Source organism: Haliotis rubra, unplaced genomic scaffold (assembly GCF_003918875.1).
Source record: "Haliotis rubra isolate DU_JTF1 unplaced genomic scaffold, ASM391887v1 Scf377, whole genome shotgun sequence".
Taxonomy (NCBI): domain Eukaryota; kingdom Metazoa; phylum Mollusca; class Gastropoda; order Lepetellida; family Haliotidae; genus Haliotis; species Haliotis rubra.
The window spans coordinates 798,834-822,475 of NW_025767054.1; the positions used below are offsets into that span (position 1 = coordinate 798,834).

A 23,642-nucleotide genomic window follows, 5' to 3' on the forward strand; every position below is an offset into this window, starting at 1 on the left:
TGTTTTTCTGATCTCTAGTAAGAGCTGACTTCAAAGAATATAGCCTGATAAGGCTTTTTTGACACAAGTGAGTGAGTGAGTGAGAGTATGATTATACAATGCTTTCAGCAATAATATTCCTGCAATATCATGGTGGGTGACAACAGGCGCAGGATTTACATAGTAAACCCATGTGGGGAATTGAACCCAGGTATTCAGTGTGATGTCCAGATGCTTTAACCATTAGACCATCCAACCATCCCTGATACAATCAAACACTTGTCTTTCTGTGATCTAGACTGGCCATAAAAAACTAAACACATGCTGAGCTGGAGAATGTTCTCAACAGAGTAACATACAGCCTTGAAGGTTTACCAGGATAACTTAGCATGTTATGTTACAGCACAAATAAGACGACGATGTTTAACCTAATATGATTTATTCGTGTAAAACAGAAACACAGTCATTCACACATTTTACAGTATATCTCTAATGGCAAAGAAGTTGAACGAGATGATCCAAAAACACAAGAACAGTAAAACTGACGATCTGATGACATGCTCAGCATAGATGCTCATCATCTCCTGCAATTCTAGATGTCGCCATGACCTTTGACATGCTACCTGGCCAAAGACACCAGTAACCAACTAATAATCAACTAAGATTTAGTTAAGTGAGTGAGTGAGTATGGTTTTATACCGCTTTTAGCAATAATCCAGCAATATCATGGCGGCGGACACCAAAAATGAGCTTCACACACTGTACCGATGTGGGGAATTGAACCCGGGTCTTCAGCGTGATGAGAAAACGCTTCAACCACTAGGCTACTCCACCACACGCACACACACACACACACACACACACACACACACACACACACACACTAATTGGTTAAGAACTTGACATTAGCCACCTTGGCTCTTGGTGTCCTTTGTCCTGTACTCACATAGTAGGAGGAAGATTTAGACGTACTGTATAGATGACAACAATCTAGGAATGATGGTGTCATATTACAAGGCTGACTGACTGACTGAATTTGGTTTTTTACGCCGCTTTTAGCAATATTCCAGCAACATCACGGCGGGGGACACCAGAAATGGGCTTCACACATTTTACCCATGTGGGGATTCGAACCCGGGTCTTCGGTGTGATGAGCCAACGCTTTAACCACTAGGCTACCCCACCGCCCCCATATTACAAGGAAACTATGTTCCTCCCGAACTAATTGTTCTCAGTTAATCACTTGGATTAACAAGTTTCTGGATTAACAAATTATAATGTATGTAGTAATATCTCTGTGATTACATAGACATCCCAAACAATTGACTGTAATTTGAGGTTTCCTGACAAACCTGTTCTAGACTAACATGGTTTCACTGTATATATAGGTTTAGGTTTTTAGGTTTAATTAATTTATGATTAAAAACACTCAAATAGAATCCAGCTAAAGACTGCCAACTTGTTTCATGGCCAAGTGAAAGAACCAACATCTGATGCAATAAAAAGATACTCCCTCTCCAAAACATTTGAATAAAACCACCCTATCATAATTTATTAAGTTTGTATTATATACTTGAACAAACTTTCGGTTTTAAAATATATTACGTAGGTTTTTTGTTTTTTTTAGTCCAATGCTTGTGGCTTAAGTCTCATGAATATTTTCCAAGGGAGATAACTCTTTCCATACGCAAACACACAATGTTGTGAGGTGATCACTTGAGACACACTGACCAGGGCTGATTTGCACAAAGTAATCTTGGGAGTGATGAAAATCACACATCCATCACAGGGATCAATGTCTTGATGGCTTTGTGCAAGTGGGCCCAGGAATGTCTAGAAGCAGACGTCTTGGTCACTCAAGGTCATCTTCTTCCAGGGTCGATACCTCGGGACCACTAGTGGGTATTCCACCTGACAGACGCTGAAGAGGAACATATGTGTCAGTACTTCCTGCAGCAGAGTTACCTGGAGCTATGTGAGGTGAAGATGAAAGCCAGTCTATAATTCTCAACTTTTCTGAATTCAGCGCAGAAATTGTGAAACTAACCTGAGGGGAAGTATTGCTTTTACATGAATGACTGATGGGTGTCACTGTAACTGAGTTACCTACAGGTTGATTGTTCTCACCTGACCTGAGGTGTTAGTTTTATTACTCTTGACTGACTGACTGACTAGCATTGTTCTCACCTGACTGAGGTGTGTGTGTGTGTGTGTTATTGTTCTCACCTGACTGAGGGGGACTATTGTTCTCAACTGACTGAGGGGAGTATTGTTCTCACCTGTCTGACTGCTGGGAGTTGCTGCACCAGAGCTGGAACACCTGAGGAGCATGTATTGTACTCAACTGACTAAGAGGGGCGTACTGTTCTCATCTGACTGAGGGTTGAGTACTGTTGTCACTTCTCACCTGACTGACTGCTGGGAGTCGCTGCACCAGGAGCTGGAACACCTCAGGAGCATGTATTGTACACACCTGACTAATTGGGAGCGTACTGTTGTCATCTGACTGAGGGTTGAGTACTGTTGTCACTTCTCACCTGTCTGACTGCTGGGAGTCGCTGCACCAGGCACTGGAACACCTGAGGAGCATGTATTGTACTCACCTGACTAAGGGGGTGTACTGTTCTCACCTGACTGACTGCTGGGAGTCGCTGCACCAGGAGCTGGAACACCTGAGGGGGAAGAGTCTGTTGAAGGACCTGTAGCAGTTGCTGGGGCTGCCCACACACAGCCACAGCGGTACTCAGATGCTCCACTCCACCCTCCATGTCACCTGCAACATGCAATACAAGCTGAAGACATGCTGCACAATCGATCAGCGATTCTCTAACAAAGAGCTTGGTTGCCTTAATACTAAGAATGGTACCAATAACTCTGTAAGAATGACATTATAAGGTTCAGAGGAGATGGGCTTATGACACCACCTTTGAAATCTGCATGTTTGTTGACTATGAAACAGTAATTAGTATAACAAGTGAGTGAGTTAAAATGTTTACATCACAAGTGGGTGGGTGGCGGACAACAGAAATTGTACACATCGTGTGGTGAGTGAGTGCTTTAACCACTAGGCTACTCTACTGTCCAAATCAGCTGTTAAAGTGAAAAGAACACAAGAGATAATACAAAAGCAGTCAGGTGAACTTTTGTTAAAAACTTGAAGGGCAAGTGTACACGAAAATTAACCTTTTTGTCTTGCACTTTTTCATCATAAAAAGTGTTTATCAAGTAGTTTTATATCCAAACCCGTACATATATCGGAAGTAACTAATATATTTTTTGCGTTATATCAATTCATATTTTCAACATGTCCACAATAAACACACCATGGCTTATGTCCCTTGGAAATGATATCATTGATGCCCAAACGATAAACAAATACGCCGTTAGACCATATTTGACCCATTACACGTGGTGCAGGTATAGGTGTGGTTCTTGTGCCTGGATGCGCAGGCTACTGTTTTAATCCACCTGTTGCCTGGCTGTCAGCTGGCTATGTGGTAAGTTCTACACTGTAATGACGTTGCAGTTTGAAAAACTACTGTATATATTGTACTAAAAGTGTTACCACATAACCAAATTGTATAACACTCAACCTGAGTCGGTCGCCTTTCCAACAGTATCATTTTGCACAAAAACTAAAACGTATATGCACTACATCTATCTTGCCATCGGTGAATGTGCCGGCATTCTACGTTTATTACTAAAATTCTACATCAATCGTACGTAATGTCCCTCCTCTTCCATCTTCACTTTGATATCGATACCATATCCACATACATCACGAAAATAAAGGCAATTTGCAGTTTTGAACTCTGTTTGAAATTCGTTTTTCTATGATATCATCCGCTCATTGTAGATCAAATATACTGAAAATTACATGCATCGTAAATCTCGCCAGTTTTGACACATTATTAAATCACCATTCACTGCGTTTTGCGTAATTTATAGTATGTCTTAATTCAAATGTCAAATTTTACTGGGAGAATTGAATTTAAAAGAAAAGACGTATGAACCGAGAATCGCTGAGAATGTTTTGGAAAATACACAAACACAATTAACGTCAAAGTGAATTTTCAGCCATATTACAGAGTGTTTAACAAAATCACGTCACATGTATGTCGGTTATGTTTCGCCCATAAAATCAATTGTATAATTCAACACCATCTTCCTTACACAAATCCCTGAATTCCTCATACAGTTCAAAATAAACTGACAAATGGACTTTGTCACCAATTCGAAGTGTTTCAGTGAAATCGAACGAAATATATCAGATGCCGCGCTTGGAAATGACCTGTTGTTTGAAATGCAAACAAAGCCAATCTCAGATTTTGCACTGTGTATCCGTTCGCCTACTTGTTGCATACACTTGCTCATTAGTTTTAGAACATGGATGGGAAAGGTATCGTAGCATAAATAAAATAAGTGTATTCCAATGATTTTCTAGATTCATCACAACATATTATAGTTTCTGAAAACATGACGCCATGACTGACGCAAACTTTTGCACAACGATGACGGTACTTCTCTTAATTTCTGATTATTTCTCTTTGTCACAATGAAAATAAAAATAAAATAACCACCAGCAGACTGACAGAATTTAAAGACTACTTACATGTCACATTTATGCATATACGTTGCTTGAAACAATGAAAATTTCCTTTGAAAACTCTGGCGTATTCATGTCAGTGAACACGCCATTTTCAAAAAGTCACTTCCCGACAGTGATGTCATATGGACGTCAACATTGTTATACATATTTAGTGTTTTCATTGAGGTGACGTTATGAATGAAAATACACACGATCAATCTGTCCTGCTGCTTACATTTTCTGTTCTTATGCTTCTTTCGTATTTTCGGAAACTTTTTTCTCGTGAATAATTTCAGTATTATTATCTTTTGATTTGGGACTAGACAGGAGACCAGTTTAAAGTCAAGTTGCACCAATTACATCATAATCAAAGGGTGGTAACTCTGGTTTGTTTAGCTCGGCAAACAAAGGCCTCATATTGGCATAACATTTCAGCACTTATTTTGAGGGTTATACTTACAGTGCAAGAAAAATGAGTGTATATTTTCAAACATTGGTATTAGCTCATTAAAACAGTTCACTTTGATTCACATAAGAATAAATGTGATTTATTTGTGTACACTTCTCCTTTAAGAATCCTCATTCCTTGTCTCCTAGGTTTACAACTAGGGCTGCAACGAATACACTGAGGCAAATATGATGTGTTTAATGAATATAAAGTAATGACTACGAACATTTATTCATGAATACTTTATGTTAAATATCAATGAATTAAGATACAAACATGTCATAATTTGTTTGGTGAAACATTAAAATGATATTTTCTGTATATCTAAGAAGTAATACATCGGGAACAATGTCGCGTATAGCCGAATAACAGTAAATAAATTCAATTTTGCATATCTGACTTAGATAAACACCAACCTAGTTCCAAGTGGAAAAAGATTTTAAAACTACTTGTAAATATTAAATACTAATGACCATGAATAAAACAATTAATTCATGAAGGAATATGGTTAGAATCACCAAATACACAAGTGAATCACAACAGGACTATTTGCTACTATAGTACTTCTGCCTACCCTTCTGCCTATATTGGAGACAAGACACGGCCCTGGACTTTCAGGCTTAATTTGACCGTTTTTGACCACTGCTTTATGTTTCTAATGGCCAAGTGTAAACTGTGAATGAATGTCACCTGATCTGGTCCATACTGGCATGATTAATGTAGTGCTCTGTGAAAACTTAGTTTTGAAATAATTCAAATATTATGTTAGGATATACACGAGATACCCACTTTTCACCATGACAACAAGCAAGCTTACATTTACATAAAGTTGTAAACAACCACACACATTTTGTTTTCCCCTATATAAAACTTGTGAAAAGCAGAATTGTTGTTAGGACAACCTTGAAGACAGTTTTACCAAAATACCCTCGTGTTAACAGAACACCTGAACAATATATTTGGGGATAAGTGTTTCACAAGATGAAAGTGTTACATCATTCCCTCTAGTCTTTCAAGTCTTGAAGTGTTGTATAGTGCTGGTATTGGCATACAAGCTATACGATACATCACGATACTAAAATTGTAGTCACGATGATATATTGCCAAAGTATTGTGCACCTAAGCTGCGATACGATACGAATCCCAATATAAGGGTGGTGATACGATACGCATCACGATACTAAAATCTTTAATTCTAACAACAACTATAAAACACCTTCAAATCAAAACAAACCCAATTTCAAAGTATTTCGTAAAATTCCACCAGCGTTGTTCAGTGTTCATTCAGAAGTTTATACACAGACTTTGTGAATGTTCATAATATGCGAGCGCTATGTCTGACACAGTTCTTGACGCAAGAATTTCCGAGAAAACGTTTCCTTATGAAGGGAAAATAAGTATACATAATTATATTTTAATCATCAAACAAAAGTAAGTCTATTTTCTTGACGGATATCGTGATGCATCGTGGCCCATTTGAAGTATCGTATCGGGATGTACAACAATGTATAACTTTGTATCACTTCACTGTATCGGCGGCCCATGGATCGATGCGTATCGATGAATCGTCACACCACTAGTGTAGTATGCATTGTCTCTCACAGAGTTTTATTACAGAAACATGAAGATAATTGACTGTAGCAATGGAAACTAGTGGCTTATAGCACCACTAATGATCTACGATAACCTCATTGTACAATGACACACAACGGTTGTTATCCAGACTCGCAGGTGAGTGAGTGAGTGAGTGATTGATTGGATTTTACGCAGCTTTTAGCAATTTTCCAACAATATCATGATTGGGGACACCTAAAATGGCATCACACATTGGGTACATGTTAGGAATTGAACCCAGGTCATTGTTGCGACAAGCGAACCTTTTAACCACCAGACTACCCCACTACAAGTTGAGCACAGGAGAAACAGATTGCTATTATCCATTGTATCATGTTACCTGTAGCCAGAAGTTCTTCACCAAGCTGTACCTCTTGAAGGAAGAAACGCTGCATTGCCTCTGGATTGCTCAAGTCTGGAATCTGTACAATGTACAATCAACAGTAAGTTTTCAAAACTGGCTATTACCATCAAAATAGTATTTTATAACTGATATTGTACTATAAATGATTTCCCCTGTGGTTAATCACCTAAACTAAATATACAAATAGTATTGTGACTCATCACAAAACTCAAACTGAAGACAATTAATACACATACCTGAACAGTAGCTTTTCCAGGTCGCTTTAAATTTGCCTTTTTCCTCCCTAAAATAGAAAAAAGTCTTCCATAAACAATATACACAGGGCTCCAGATAATTTTTCAACATCAGGAGTATGTACTCCTTATGTTTTCAATATAGGAGTACTGGAAAAAGTGGAGCCCTGATGTTTACTGATTTATTAAACTGTAAGTTGAAATGACATAATTGTTGTGATGTTTTGAGTTCAATTGCATCCTCAAAAGGTATGGGCATGCTTATTTTCACAAAGGCATGTCTAAATTATTTATCTTTCTCCATTCGAAACAATTGAATTCCTATCCATGTTAGAGAAAAACTACATATCCTGAAATTGCTGCTGATCTTAGTCAAATGTAGAAAATCATTATATCTTGGCGTAAGATGGCATCAAAGAAGAACATCCACAAATAAGCATTTCAGTTATATCACTCTTATTGGAACCCATGTTACTGACAGGGCTCCAGATAATTTTTCAACATCAGGAGTATGTCCTCCTTAGTTTTTTCAATACAGGAGTACTGGAAAACTGAAGAGTACATTTAGTGTACTGAATGGAATTTAATGGAGTATCAGTGATTTTGTGTTTTGTTTCATATATGCACCACAACATTGCTGCTCTTGTGTAAACAGGTATAAAAACAATCAAACAATACTTTGTTGTTTGTGTTATGGTTTTGTTACAAAACAGTAAACTGTTCATTCAAAATGTCAGAAGGTCATTTCTAACTGAAAATGAAAGACTGAAACAATTAAAGATTGTAGTAAGGTTCATGCCACAACTTTAACATGTGCTGCCATGTTTACCTGCACATGTGCAATTTTGACCAATCAAATTTTACTGAGATGATACACGATTTCCTTAGCAACTGGGATTCCCAGAACGCGACATGGGAAACCAAACGTGCCGCTATCACATAAATTCAAAGATGGGACACTGCTGGAAATTAGATTGATATATTTTAGATAAAAAATGTCTTCAAATGATCCTAAGACCGTACATCATTGCTGTGGTGTGTACCTGCTACCAGGGCTGCAACGATTCATCCAGACCTCGATTCGATTCGATTTTCGACCCTCGATTCGATCATTTTCGATTTGATTCTTCATACAAGTAAAAACATCAGATTCATAGAACTCTCAGAGTTCAAGTGAGTCGGCTTTTTAGCGTGAAATTCATCGTCAACTTGCCAATGTCTCATTGGATAATTAGCCTGGCATCAAACCAATCATGTTTAGCCTCATTTCAGCGTTCGAAACTGCTCAAGTTGGAGTCAAAATTATGTTCTCGCTGTGTGGACATATTTTAGATAGATATTCAAATATCGAATCGAAATAGTGATAATGGTTATTGAAAATCGAAACTAAGGTGTCAGATTTGATTTTCGATGAATTGAACCGAATTGTTGCAGCCCTATCTGCTACGTTTTCTAAATTATTTCCTTCCGTATCGTGCCTATTTTCTATACATACATACGCCCATACAGCCCTGTTACTGAATAACCCTCATGTGTTGTAAAGACTTTCTCCTTACTGAATTGTCCAATAACATGTTTATATGTTCTGTTCAGTTTGAAGGCAAGTGGAGTAATTAAAGATCTGTGAGTGAGCAAGTTTGCTTTTAAGCCGCTTTAAGCAATATTCCAGCAATATCATGGTGGGGGACACCAGATATGAGCTTCACACAATGTACCCATGTGGGGAATCGAACCCGGGTTTTCGGCGTACCAAGCTAACGCTTTAACCACTAGGCTATCCCAACGCCCCATAAAGATTTATAAACCTGGTGCAGCTACATTATAGAAAATTCAAAGGTTTGTGACACAAAGAATTTAAGAAAACAAATTCTTCTTATCCAAATGTGAACACTATCTTCTTCTGTGATTTAGAACTAATACATACTACTTTCCCAACATGTTCTTATATGCTGCAACAGAATAAATGACAATTATAACTTTAATAGCATGAATTCATCAATTTATGAATAAATAAATGAATAAAGCCAGTGAAAACATGGAATACATTTTTGTCCTATTTTCATTTTGACTATACAATCTTTGTATCTAACTTCACATAGAAACATAATTTGGGGTGATTAGAATTCATATACAATAAGATACTAAGTACTAGGTTCCCATCAACCCAAAATGATGTACAGTAGGACTTCCGTCCGTATATCGATGGGGATAAATTTCTTTGAGAGGCATTTTCAGAAGTTGGGTATGTCTTTGAGTATGTTCAGATACAATAAAAGAAACATGCTAAAACTCATCCTTATCACATGAGGAATATATATCCAGGTGATATGATTTGAATAGAATTAAAATAAGGTGATATACTGGCGGAAGTCTTTCCGAGAACTGTTTGGAGACAACATATAAGGTGTCACTGACATAGTGAATTGCATCAGATAATTATATGTTGAAATAGGTGGAATGGACAAGTTGAATAGTTCAATAGATGCCATGTAGGACGCAGTGACAACTTACTTTCTCTTAAGTTTTGTTTGAAATTTGGATCACTTCTCCTCTTCTTATCAAAATATATACAATAACCCAGAAAACAAAGGCCAGCCCCGGCGGCGATCCCCACAGCTGTCTTCGACAACATTGTGAGAGCAAACGAGACTGAAGTGTTGTATCACAAACTCCACATGCAGAAAGAGAGAACTCTTTAGCGAGTGAGGTACAGAGTGACCTCCAGTAGACGCGAAGAACCCTTACAATATTTTCGGTTTCCAAAGTGATATTGTATTCGTGTATGGCAACATAATAATAGCTTTATAACATTTGACGGTAAGATATTCATATAGTATGTTATTTGTGGAACGAAACCAATAATCCAAAGGAGGTGATGTCCCAATAATATATCTATAGTCTGTTTCAAAATTTGCGGACAGTTTGTGTATGAGGTATGGATTTGGACTATAACAAATTATAACGATCAATAAGATGCTATATTGGCTCATTTTTAATAAGTTACACCGTTAAAATCTGTATCGTCGCAAAATGTAAACAAATCCTGGAGACATATCGTGGCGAATACATGCATTGTTCATGCACTGTTATGAAAAATATTATATCATAATATGCAATATGCATGCACGCAGTATCCGTAAATATGAAAAAAGTAAACACTCCTCGCTATAGCTTTATAAAAAAAATGAAACCTCCTTTTCAGTTATCTGTGCTGCAGTCGGACAAAACAGACAATGTAAGACTATTATGTACAGACAGGGAGACTATATAAGTTGTAGAGTATCCCTGGTACAGATGACGTATATTGGATTTATAGTTATTATTGCCTTCACATTTCTGACTATTATGTACAGATGACGTATATTGGATTTATACTTGTTATTTTTGCCTTAACATTTCTGACTATTATGTACAGATGACGTATACTGCATTTATACTTGTTATTATTGCCTTCACATTTCTGACTATAATTATGTACAGATGACGTATATTGGATTTATATAGTTGTTATTATTGCCTTCACAGTTCTGACTGTAATTATGTACAGCTATGACGCATACTGGATTTATAGTTGCTATTATTGCCTTCACAATGTCAAATATATGATAGTGGCTGATATCTTTATCATATAAATCCTATCTAACACTAAAATCACAAGACGACAACTGTAGATCCACCGTTTGTTCACTTCTTCACGCGTACTGAAACTTGACGTAAATAGATGTTTTTATTTTTTTGGTTCGGGGCTCTAAAACACTCTCTAACAAAGGTTTTACTATTCTTTCTTTATTCCAAGGGTACACTTGTGACTTTCAAGGCTTTACATAAACACACTTGGACTCCTTAGACCTGAGATAATTACAGATAAGTGCTCAAACATTTATATGGCCTTTATATTCACAACATTGGCAGCTTATAAATAAAAAGTGATTCTAAGCAAGGCAAACGAGTGGTCGATAGCACCACATTGGCAGCTTATAAATAAAAAGTGATTCTAAGCAAGGCAAACGAGTGGTTGATAGCACCACAGGGGCTTGTAACGCTAAAAACTGCCATCCAGGTATATACTGTCACTGATGGGGTCTTAGTACTATCCTTTTATATATACATGTAGTACGAAGACCCCATCAGTGACTGAATATACCTTGATGGCAGTTTTTATCGTTTCAACCCCTGTGGATAACACGAGGAACGGTTCCCGAAGTTGGAATCAAACGAAAGACACTAAGCTTGGTCACATTATTATTTGAAAAGGTTTGGTTTTTGATTTGGGAATAATTCATGGCGCGACAAGTTGTGACTACAAATAATACGAAAGTACCGTTACAGACGTGTCTCTGACGTCACTTCCTGTAAACACGAATTAAAATTTGGCGCACCTGGTTCGAATTTTCAGTTCTGAAATATGAAGTGACACGTAGGAATTTGATCTGTAAGCAGAACAAGATGGCTTCATTTGTTGCAGAAGTCTTGTCTTCAGCAGGTAAGTGAAAATGCGTCTACACGTTTATCAAAATAAGCGTCCGTATACATTTTCAACATTCTTGTTCGGTTTTCGATCAGTTTCCTTCAACGAACTATTTTATAGATGTCTCCTAGAATACAATGTTTATTTGACAATATACAATAATAAAGTGAATTTGTAGTTTGGCATAGGCCGCCCTAAGAGAATGCCAGATATCTGACACTTGTAATAGGTGTTGTGATAAGTTTTAATTAGCTGTTACAGTTTATGTTTTCAACAGTATCTTGAACTACACCATTCTGTGGCAGATTGATCTTGCAAGAGTGGACGAACATTTCTTAGGATCATGGACAAAACATTGCAACTGATAATATTCTGTGATACTGTTTATCTCGTTTATGTCTGGTAAGATACATTGTTAGGCTAGTGCTATTGTGAACAGCTTCTGTGTATGAGCTATGCAAGCAAGATTCAACTGTCTATACATCCTTGATAATCTCCAGTTACATCCTTGATAATCTCCAGTGAATAAGTTCCGAAAATCTACACTATTAGAGATTTATTGGAACGTATACCCTGGAGATTTTCGAGGATGCTGTCCGTAGACACATGTAATTTTGTAAACACATGACAAGCTCAAAGTTAATATCACTGTCAGTTGCTCTGCTGCACCTATTAACTAGCTGCTTCTCACCTGGTCATGCTGGTAGACCATGTAGACAATTTATATATTAACCTAGTTATCCAAATTCATAAAGTATTTTTCTTTCAAAGAATAACCTGAAAGTAAAAGATATCAAATTTTGGGCCTACCTTTAGAATACAGCACCACAAACTTTAAAAATACGTCATAATACCCTTTTACATACTTATATGTGATTTTGTTCGAAAGCACATTCTCGAAACAATGCACTATCAGGTGCGTAGCAAGCCAATTTTTTCGTGTAAGCCCGATAGGTTGCAAAGCTATATATTTAGATAATATTGACGGCTTGCCCAACCTTTTCAGCAACAATCGTGTGTAAGCCCGGGTTTTTTTATACAATGGCAGCTACGCCTCTGCCTATGATGCCTGTATAACAACACGGTTGTCTAGCTCAGCGAGTGCGAATAAGCTCCGCTCACTGATGTTTCATCTCTGCTAGCTGGTGTCCTCCCAAAAGTTAGACGTCCCAAAAGTTAGACGCGTTAAAACAACAAAGGTTATGGTTGGTTGCACTGAGGTTCAGTGGGTAAGACTAGGTTGTAATCACAGTCACGCCTGATTGATTTGTCTGACAATTGGGATGTCTGACTTTAGGGACGTCTAACTTTTGGGAGTAAACCTTATAGTTATGTCACCTTGTACGACAAGCATGGGCTACTGAAGGTTCATTCTAACCCGGATCTTCACGGGTCTTGTAGTTATTAAATTTAGTAAGAATGCGTTACACCGGTAACATTCTGCCATATTCTATTATTTGCAATTTTGGTCAATTTAAATATTTAAATTATGGATAAATATATTTTATATTTCGGTTTCAATGTAACTATCAGGTCTAAATGATTTACAAATCTAACTGACATACATATATATTTTTTTCATTCAGTAATTTTCACTATTACGTAGAAATGTTTTTTATTAGTATTTTATTTTTCGAAGCAGTAAGAATGGGTTACACTGGACACGTCAGCAATGTTCATGCTGGTTCGGTCAATCTGTTATATTTATTGGGATTATTTCAAGGTGTCACTGTCAGGGTTAGGGCTAGGGGTTTAGGGCTTAGGGTTAGGGTCCTAATCCAATATAGTAGGTACATGTCTGGTGTAATACGTGAGTACCATTCGCTGTTTTTCCTTTTTCATTTTAATACTTTTTTCACACAAAAACGGGAAACCAAAAACGTCGAAAGTACACCATGAAATGGTTTGATGTAGAAATTTGGGCAAATGGAAATTGGCCTGGAATTTGCACTCAAGACTCTTTCACACACAACATTTGTTCAGTAATGATTCGAAGGCTAACTCACCCTCGTGCCGTCATTAGACATGTTCATGTCTCCCTTGTTCCTTAGTGCGATCCACATTATCCTTACAGTGTTCCCTCCATCACTTTTCTGTCACAAAATCACCCTATTTTTATAAAAGCGCTTCATTCATGCATGCACCGTGAAATCGACGTCTGACGCCTAACGTCAACAACCCTTTTCAGTTTGAGGTATATCGGCTCATTCCACGCCACACGGTATCTTGTAGATTACGGAATTGGACGAGTGTGCCAAATGGCATCGGGTCCATTAGATTAACATCATGTCACAGGAATGACTCGATAAATTTGCACGTTGTGTAACAGTGTGGACGTCGGTTAGCTGTTGATCTAACAATCCGAAGGTCTGCGTCCGACGGGTTCTCACAAACTGGTTGCTTGTCTTAATGACATGTGACCCACGTCAGAGATCGTCCTCACGAGAAGTTGTGGTGCTGTATTCTAAAGGTGCTCCCAATTTTGATTGCATTTGTTAACCAGCAATAATAGTCAGTCAGTCAATCAAGAAATACTAGTAGGTAAAAATTTGTGTGTCAACCGATTATACTTCTTGCAAATATCCTTGCAAAGACTGTTTGTTATGTTACCTGTTTTACAATGTGGGTTAAGAATACGAAAATGTCACTCTCTTGTTATGTTCATCTTGATAACTTTCATGCAGTCTCTTTTGGTCATCATGATCATATTTGCTTAAATCAGAACACATACAAAATGGTAGAGGGGTTTCATATACCAGTTTTAGACATGTTGTATTGCATACACCTACCACTTGGGCATTCCTGGTTAGAACATATAGGAATTGTCGACAGCAATCTGTGCTAGTTGTAAGTGGCTATATAGGTTGAGAAATCAAGCCTGGTGACCTGGGGGGACATGGGTGGTTATTGACAATATCAATCACTGGATTGTCTAGTCCATACTTATTCATTTTCAGACAGCATTCCTACAGCTGAAATCTTGTTGTGTGTGACATCAGACTGCAAACGACTAGAAACAAAAACTGTTCACCTACGATTATAAGTAATTTCAGTCATTTATTCTAATTCTTGAGGACTGTTTATACATTTCAGCCCAGCTGGAGAAAGAAGAAATTTTGGGCAAACTGAGCACTCTTGCTAAAAAGACAGATGAAATGAAGGCTGAGGTACAAGACCTTGTGACAAAGAAGTATAAGGAATTTGATCCTTGCTATGGAGAATCTTCTGAGCTTGCTGAGAAGGTGCAAGTGCTCTCAGAAGAAATGTCATGTGTCACAGAGAAGATTGAATCTGAGGTATTATAAACTAAGGGGGACCTGAGTTTTCATATCAGAAGGTCACGGTCAAATTACCAGGATTTCCTGTATTTTAGTCCATGAGAAATTAAGCTCATGGGCCCAAAATCATTTCCCACTGTTTTTAGGCCAATGGGCTAAAATATGATTTAGTATGTTATTGTTGAGAATGATGTCCCTTAGTAAAAGCACATGCTGAGCATTTGTATTTACACTATCCATATTGTATTGAGGGTATTCTCACTGGACTCAGATACTTGACACGAAAATAGATCACTTAAACCCACCCATGGTTTGCATCCACTTTGAAAATAATTTAATGGACATATTCTAGAACTCTATGAGTGTGATCAAGGTTCTGACTTTCGAGAATGTAACATGAGAGTTACATGGCCTGAAACACTGGAATGTGTAACCTAAATGTATTATGTTTTTATCCCAATAATACTGTTATGTTAAAATTGAAATAATAGTGAAATGTATAGATATATTGAGTAACCATGTACTAGGGTCCCTTTTTTGGTTTTAATAGAACAGACATTTTTTAAATAAACACCATGATTGCTAAAACGAATGGTTATACTTCAGATTCGAGGGCAGTTGAACATGTCAACAGGAGAGTTTCAGAGTCTTACCAGGGAACTCCAGGAGATGACATCAGTGATGACTGTCCTGGAGAGGCTGGCCAAGTTCCAGGACCTGCTGGAGAACAGAGAAAAAGCCCTAAGGGAGAAGAAGTACTCAGAGGCTGCTGTCTGCCTGGAACGGTGTATGGTCTGCTTCAGCAGACAGTGCATGACCGACAGGGCGAGATGACCATCATGGCCAGTCTCCGCACAGAGTGCGAGGTTCAGAAACAAAAGTTCATCTTCGACCTGGGTGATGTGTGGAAGGAGCATATATTCTGGACCACAGCTGATGCCAGTGCAGGAGGAGAGTGGGAGCTGAAACTTGTGACAGGCGAAACAGAAGCTGAGGTGGTTCAGGAGATGGTAGTTGCTATGGCAATGATGGAGGTTCTTCAACTCAAGATAAAAAAGTTTTGGAGAAAAATTGTTGAGTTGTTTCATCAAACCTCTTGTCTTGAATGAGAAAGTATTTATTGACACCAAGTCAGATTCTAACACAAACATTCTGTGGGTTTCAGTGACTTCCAGTAAAAAGGTCACTGGTAGTTATGTAACTGTTCTTGACAATATGTTCAGTATGCTGCATTATCTGAATATTAAATTCCTGAAGTTCACAATAGCACCCGACTCTTCTGTAACCCTGATGGAACTGCTAGGGATGGAGATCTCCAACCAGGCAGTGGATGTAATTGTGAAGGAGTGCCTCTCTCGTGCAATACCCACCAACAGGAAGGACCTAGAACACTTCCAGGAAGTTGTGGCCAGGACAGAGTTGTTTCAGACGCAACTCCTGGACATGGGTTTCATCAAATCGGACAACTCCATGTTAACCGACTATGTCCTTAATGTGGATGTTTTATTTGCCAACAAGAAATGCCAGGAGATTTTGGAACAGGCTCGACAGATGATGACTTCAGAGATACACAACACCACAGTCATATCGGATGACCAACCATTAGGGGAGGTAACTCAGCTTGACTCTGGTCCATCCAGTAAAAAGACAAGGAGGGTGGAGATCAGCTGTGAGGTGCCCCTCAGTGGTAGCACATTCAAGATGCCAACTTGTCACATTAGGTTTGTTGCAGGATATATTTATATACATACATTTATGCTTATATATTATATAGGTATTTATGTTTGATAATCATGATAATGGTCATGTCAGTGCATTTGTACTGTTAACAGTTAATATGTTGTGTTTTAGGGGCATACTAGTTAGTGATGTCATTTGATTATGATGTCATCTTTGACAGAACATTGTAACTTGAAATCTTAGTGTAAATTATGTTTTTATGATGAAACATGCTGTTGATAACTGAAATTCAAACATTCTTTAAATTCAACTGCCACACTCTATTCTCAGTAACACAATATCTGGTAGTTTCGGAGAACATGCTCACTATTTACACAACATTTTGCAGCTCTTCAGTAAACTGTCTGATGAACCTTGCCTACGAAACCCTCCATGAGGCCACAGAGAGCTCGCCTCAGTGTGCTATCCAGATGTTTTATGCTGTGAGGAACATCTTTGAGCTATACTGTGGTGTGTTCCCCACATACCACAGACAGAGTCTTGCCACACTCCCTCAACTCACAGGTAACTCTAACATGAACATTGAGTAAGGCTTCAGGTAGTTTCAGCAGGAGCCTTTGTACACAGGCTTCAAAAGTAATGACAGCTCTGATTATGGATGTTTTGCATGCTTTCAGCAAGAATTCTCAAATATGAAACAAAGTGGTAGCATTTGGTTGTAGAAAGCATGTGTTAGCTTCAGTGTCGTCATAGCTTCAGTGTCGACAATCTGTATCATATTAGATGAACAGCCTACTTATTGTTGACAGACCGCCTCCGTGGTGTAGTGGTTAGAGCGTCCACCCGGAGAGACCGGAAGGTCGTGGGTTCGATCCCCGGCCGCGTCATACCAAAAGACATTAAAAATATGATACTTGTTGGTCGCTGCCTGGTGCTCAGCGTTAAAGGGTACAACAAGGACTGGTCGGCTCGGAGTCAGTATAATGTGTCTGAGTGGGGTATTCATGCTTCACTGCGGCATGGTATCTCAGTGGGCTAGCACTATATAACCAGCTTAAGTCTGGGCTAGTACAAGCAGCCGCACATACACATACACACACATGCACGTCGTCATATGAGCGAAATATTCTCAAGCACGACGTTAAACCCAATTTCACCTCACCTCACTTATTGTTGACATTCTTGTGAGGCCAGCGGTCACCACACTGGACAGAATCCCTTTTCATTCTCATTCTGAACTGAATTTATAAAACACAAGGATTCTTCAAAATTACATGTTGATTCCCAGTTTGAAACTAGAAAGTTAACCAGGATTCAGTCTGTGAAAAACTAGTTGTGAAACCAACAAACAAAGCAATATGTTATGATTACAAATGAGTCAAATGACTACAAAGATATCACTATTGCAGTGCAAGATAGAGTGGCAGTAGAATTTCAAAGGTAATATAATTACAAGAGCAGTGATCATAGCAATATAGACAGTGGTGAAACTTTCACCTCTCAGCAAGCATGGTATAATGATCACATACACAATGCTGCTCATCTGCCTCTGTAACTTGAGATGTCATGTGAAGAGAGGCAAGAGTTAACTCCCTTTATATACCAAAGCAAAAGATGCTGGAAAATTTTCCAAATCTGCTCCACAAAAGCCCATAGGGTGGTACTACTCTGTAGTACCTTCCAGAACTGTCTAAATATAGCACACCATTGTCCCTCACTAAATATCACATGTACAATCTGAAGGTAATTATTACACTTGGAACATTGTTACACAGTATATATAGCTGCCACTCAACATATGTATCCTTAGAAATTCTTTTTTTTGTGAGGTATGTTCAGTCAAAACATAATGGAACTTTCACACTTGTGTGCAAAAAGGGAATTCCTTTGTAGCATATTGAGATCACATGTTACTTCAGGTCTTCAAGGGGCGGTGGGGTAGCCTAGTGGTTAAAGCGTTCGCTCGTCACGCCGAAGACCCGGGTTCGAATCCTCACATGGGTACAATGTGTGAAGCCCATTTCTGGTGTCCCCCGCCGTGATGTTGCTGGAATATTGCTAAAAGCGGCGTAAAACCAAACTCAGTCAGTCAGTCAGGTCTTCAAGCTTTTTGGTGTGGCTTGATGGCCTCTTTTAGGCTAAATTTCAACTGGATGATATCTGAACTTTGTTAAAGCAATGGCAAGATTTTTCATGTAACGGTAATGTTTATCAAGTACTGCAATGATGTGATAATACAGTATATCAATATGAGGCTGACGGTAAAAGGCATCGATTTACAGGACCTGTCTCCCAATACGCGAATCACTCCCTATCAATATCCCAATATTGTTTACTGAAATTTGAAGACAAATGTATGAGCAGTGTGATCACCTGCAAAAAGGGAGGAAATACATGATATAAGTACTGTATGGAGATACGGATCATATCGCACCCATATTATTGGGGAAGATGTTGTATCATGGCCTCATAGTACTGTTACACCTCAACTGTTTTCATTTCAAAAAGGAGTGGTGGGGTAGCCTAGTGGTTAAAACATTTGCTGGCCATGTCGAAGACTCGAGTTCGATTCCCCACATCGGTACAATGTGTGAAGCCCACTTCTGGTGTCCCCCCTGTGATATTGCTGGAATATTGCTAAAAGCGGCGTAAAACCACTCACTCATATTAAAAACCACCTAAAATCAGCATTTCTCCTGAGAATGTGAGGTATGATTTACTGTGTTGTTTGCTATTTATTATCCCCGCAATGCTTTTTGCGGGGAGTATTAAAATGGACCCCGTCAGTGCATCCGTGCATCCGTGTGTCTGTGCGTCTGTTCACATTTGTCTTTTCCGGAGCAGAACTTTAAAACCGTTTAATATTTCTTCACCAATCTTGGCACATGGATAGATCTGGTGGTGTACTGGTGCCTTTTGGTAGTTTTTGTGTTTTGAATTAAATATTTTTTTCTGTTTCCATGGCAGCAAGTTTGACTTAGACTCCTTTCTGGAGCAAAACTTTAAAACCTTTCAATACTCTCCTTCCACTTTTCTATATACACACCAAAACATTTGACATAATCATAACTCGTAGACATATTCATGTAGAGTATTTTGCCATTGCGGGGGATATTGATGACTGTCTTCTTGTTGCAGCTTTACACCACAACAACTGTATGTTTATCGCCCACCACTTGATGACTCTAGGACATCAGTTCAGCAAGAAGCTGCCGGCAACTCTCAATGCCACATTTGTTGACCTGATCATTAAAATCAAGAAAATAGGCACAGAAAGCTTCCAGGAGCAGCTGAACACTCAGAAGACCCAGATCTCCGAGTCACTGAAGGGATCAAATGGTGAGAACAGATTGTGTCCCTGATGATATTGATGATATGAGGATTGTTGCTTTTCAGAGTATGATCTGATGGATCTCTACTGAATGTGTGAAGGAGTTTTTTGAAAGGCAGTTTTGATCAGCGTTAGAAATTCTAGAACTAATGCGATATTTTACTAGACCTTAGAGCTTTAGCTGGTCCTGCTTGAACAAATCAAATATGTTAACAGTTTAACTGTTTCAGTCAGTGCTATTCATTTCTAATTTTTTTAAGCAGTAACATGGAGAAATGCTTCACAAATATAGCCCTCACGACACATCCCGGTTGTTTTATTTCTTAAAAAAATGATACAAGTAAATATCTTTGAGATGAGTAAGAAAGCTGTAATAATGTTGTGATTTTGTTTCTGTAAACTATTATTGTTCATCTATCTGCAATTTTAGGGAAAGCAGTTAAATATTTATATATGTATTTTATACACCATATTTATTGATAACTACCACGAGTAGAGTATTACAGTGTGTCTCTATAAAGTAATGTTTTGGCAGGTTTCAGCGGTGTGTCGGACGACGAACAATACTTTGCAGCTGAACGGTCCATTAAGCAGTGCCTCCATCAGCTGACCCACCTGCAGAATGTGTGGCAGGAAGTACTGCCTGTCAACATGTACAGAAAGGTTATAGGTGAGGAGGAAAAGATGGAATACTGAATGTAACAAGTTTTCATTAATGTGCTGCTGTTATCAGATGTTCTGTCTTACACTGAACCCATCCATGAAGATCGGGGTCAGAATTGGTCTTGAGCAACCCATGCTTGTCATAAGAGGCAACTAACGGGACTGGGTGGTCAGGCTTGCTGACTTGGTTGGCACTTGTCATCATATCTCAATTGCGTAGATCGATGCTCATGCTGTTGATCACTGGATTGTCTGGGTCCAGACTCGATTATTTACAGAACCGCCGCCATATAGCTGGAATATTGCTGAGTGCGGCGTTAAACAACAACCAAAACAAAACTTTCTTTCACTGCTTCAAACCTGGTCCATGGCTCTCTTACAGTTATGCCCCTTGTCTGTGAAGTTGTTTGTGGGTTCTCACCTCAGTTCGTATTAATTGCCAACTGTATTCATCTCAGTTATTATGATTAATGATTTGTCATTACAGATCACTTCAGATATGCTTGAAAGACATAATTATATGCATATCGATATATACACAGAATATTTTAGTATCATACTAACTGTAATATAATTGACTATTCCTTGTTCATGAAATAGAGTTAATAAATCTACAAGTATATCTCGAAGAACATTTTGTATTATGGATTATTCTTACAATAGTACCGCTGTATGAAAAATTACTCATGTTATTATTAACAACTCCAGGAATGCTGGTAAACACAATGGTGTCGGAGCTAACAGATTACATCTGTGTCCTTGAGGATATCTCCTCCGACGACGCCCGACATCTCCACAGTCTTCTCTCCATAGTGCTGGAGAAGGCGGGACCGCTGTTCAACACCCCCACAGACAAGGCAGACAACTTGGATGTCGAGCTGCAGAGGAACGTATCCAAGTGGCGCAAGTTCAAAGAACTCCACCTTGTTCTGAACGCAAGTCTACAAAAGATTAGTGATCGGTGGGCAGAGAAGAAGGGGCCTCTGGCTCTTGATTTCTCCGCAAATGAGATTAAGCAGCTCATAAGGGCCTTATTCCAGAACACTGACAGAAGAGCTGCCGTACTTTCAAAAATTAGATAACTTTAATGAGATTATAATGGTGTTGATATTTCCAATCCACAGAAAGAATGTTGCTTTATTTCTGTTGATGTGCAGAACCTTTTATACATATGGAAAATGTGAAGTTACTGTTCCTCATGTTATGAAAAATTAATGTTGAACTTGGAATGTAAAGTTCATGAAGTTAGGCGTTATTGTTATTTAAAGACTGATAATCATGTTTCTGATAACAAACATATGTATATAAGAGTATGTATGTAGCGGGTCTCAGACTCTACTCACATGATGTGCTCTAATTTTAAACTTTTCCTAATTTTTCATCCCAATATTGTTTCTAGTATGGATTTTCTTAATCAGAAATATGTTCATTGCAGTGAACTTAGGTTTTTATGACATTTTGGGTGAAAAAAACCCTGCTTCCTCTACAAGTACTTAAATTTACTGAAATTATACCTGAAGACACAGTCAACTGTGATCCCTTAGGCATAGACTGCCACAATCTTAGGTGTGTTGGTTGGCATGGAAATGGGGCGGTGGGGTAGCCTAATGGTTAAAGCGTTGGCTCGTAACGTTGAAGACCTGGGTTCGAATCCCCACATGGGTACAATGTGTGAAGCCCATTTCTGGTGTCCCCCGCCGTGATGTTGCTGAAATATTGCTAAAAGCGGCGTAAGCCAAACTCAGTCAGTGGCATGGAAATCTTACTTGAAAATTACGGAAGGTCTTATTTCTTGGAGCCATGCCTACTGATTGAACTCTAATGCTTCAACCTTTGAAGCAGTCACTTGTATACAGTGCTGTACACTGCTTTTCTCAAGATCCAAAAGGTGAAGCTGCTGGTTATGTTTAATGAATTAGTCTGAAATGAGCAGTGGACTTGTTTGATTTAATTGAAGGTATTTAACTGTGAAGTGTCTACAAGGTTTTATTTTTGTAGGTCATGGATTCATAAGTGCAGTAGTGCACTACTGCAGGCTTGTCTCTGTGACAAGCTTATTAACATTGGGGTGTATGAACAAGAATACTGTATCATTAGGTCATGTGTACCAGTTGATACATGTATATATTCTGGTTACATGTTGAATGAAACGAACATTATATAAGAGGTATTTCCAGCAAGTATTTACAAGAGCTTGCACATCACTGCTTATTGACTTAGAATCGCTTAGAATGGGCTTCCATCTATTCCCTTTATTGTCAGTGTCCATGCATTTTATGTTTATTGCATTTATACAACCCTTGTTTACAATAACATATTTTGAAGGTATAAAATATAAATGTTTTGTTTCAGCAAGCAATGTCTTTCTGCTACACAACGGAATGTTAGTTCCCTTTCATGTAATAGAGTATAGTGGAGTTGGGTTTTACGTCACATTATTCCAGCCATATAGTTTAAGAGATCAAATCTGCATTCGTAAACATTTTAAGTACAAAGTCCAAATGAGTTTTATTTTAAAAACATATGTATTCATTACATTATTATTTAAAAACAGAAAATGTCATAGCACCCAATTCAAAAGCAAGCAATTCGTTATTCTTAGTACATAGTTACAATTTATGGTACAGATCAACTTCCCTCAGGTAGTTAACAATGAGATGCTCGCTCACGTGGGAAAACAGATCTTTCAGATTCCTCGCATCATAATGTGAATCCCTTGCAGTCGAAAAGTCCTTCATCGCAAGAAACATACCATGTAATAGAGGCCTCAAGCTGTAAGTCACCTGTCTGCAGAGTACCATACCAGATCAAGTACAGTTTGAACTGAGAATGTATTCAGTGTGAGTGATTTATAACGTCAAAAGCAAAGACCACAAAATAATCCTCTTTAACTAATGAATATGTACAGGAACGTGTATCAAAATTACGCTTGTTTTATATTGGCATTGGTCTGATGCCTTGAGTAATGTTTTCTTGAGAAGGTTGTAGAGTGTTAG

General features: G+C 38.4%; 2 protein-coding genes across 2 annotated transcripts; one reads left to right on the forward strand and one right to left on the reverse strand.

Moving 5' to 3' along the window:
• Positions 1–401: 401 nt before the first annotated feature.
• Positions 402–9,937, reverse strand: LOC124286144 (mitochondrial import receptor subunit TOM20 homolog). Its single transcript, XM_046722493.1, has 5 exons — positions 9,738–9,937; positions 7,230–7,276; positions 6,970–7,051; positions 2,610–2,752; positions 402–1,900 (listed from the first exon to the last, which is right to left on the reverse strand). Exons 1-5 carry the CDS (start codon positions 9,856–9,858, stop codon positions 1,832–1,834), a joined length of 462 nt encoding a protein of 153 aa, XP_046578449.1. The 5' UTR covers positions 9,859–9,937; the 3' UTR covers positions 402–1,831.
• A 1,609-nt stretch (positions 9,938–11,546) lies between these two features.
• On the forward strand, positions 11,547–23,236 carry LOC124286145 (centromere/kinetochore protein zw10 homolog). Its single transcript, XM_046722494.1, is given in 9 exon segments — positions 11,547–11,709; positions 14,788–14,990; positions 15,579–15,750; positions 15,753–16,024; positions 16,026–16,693; positions 17,041–17,216; positions 19,791–19,991; positions 20,519–20,653; positions 21,355–23,236. Coding segments are annotated over 9 exon segments (2,238 nt in total). The 5' UTR covers positions 11,547–11,672; the 3' UTR covers positions 21,729–23,236.
• Positions 23,237–23,642: the final 406 nt, after the last annotated feature.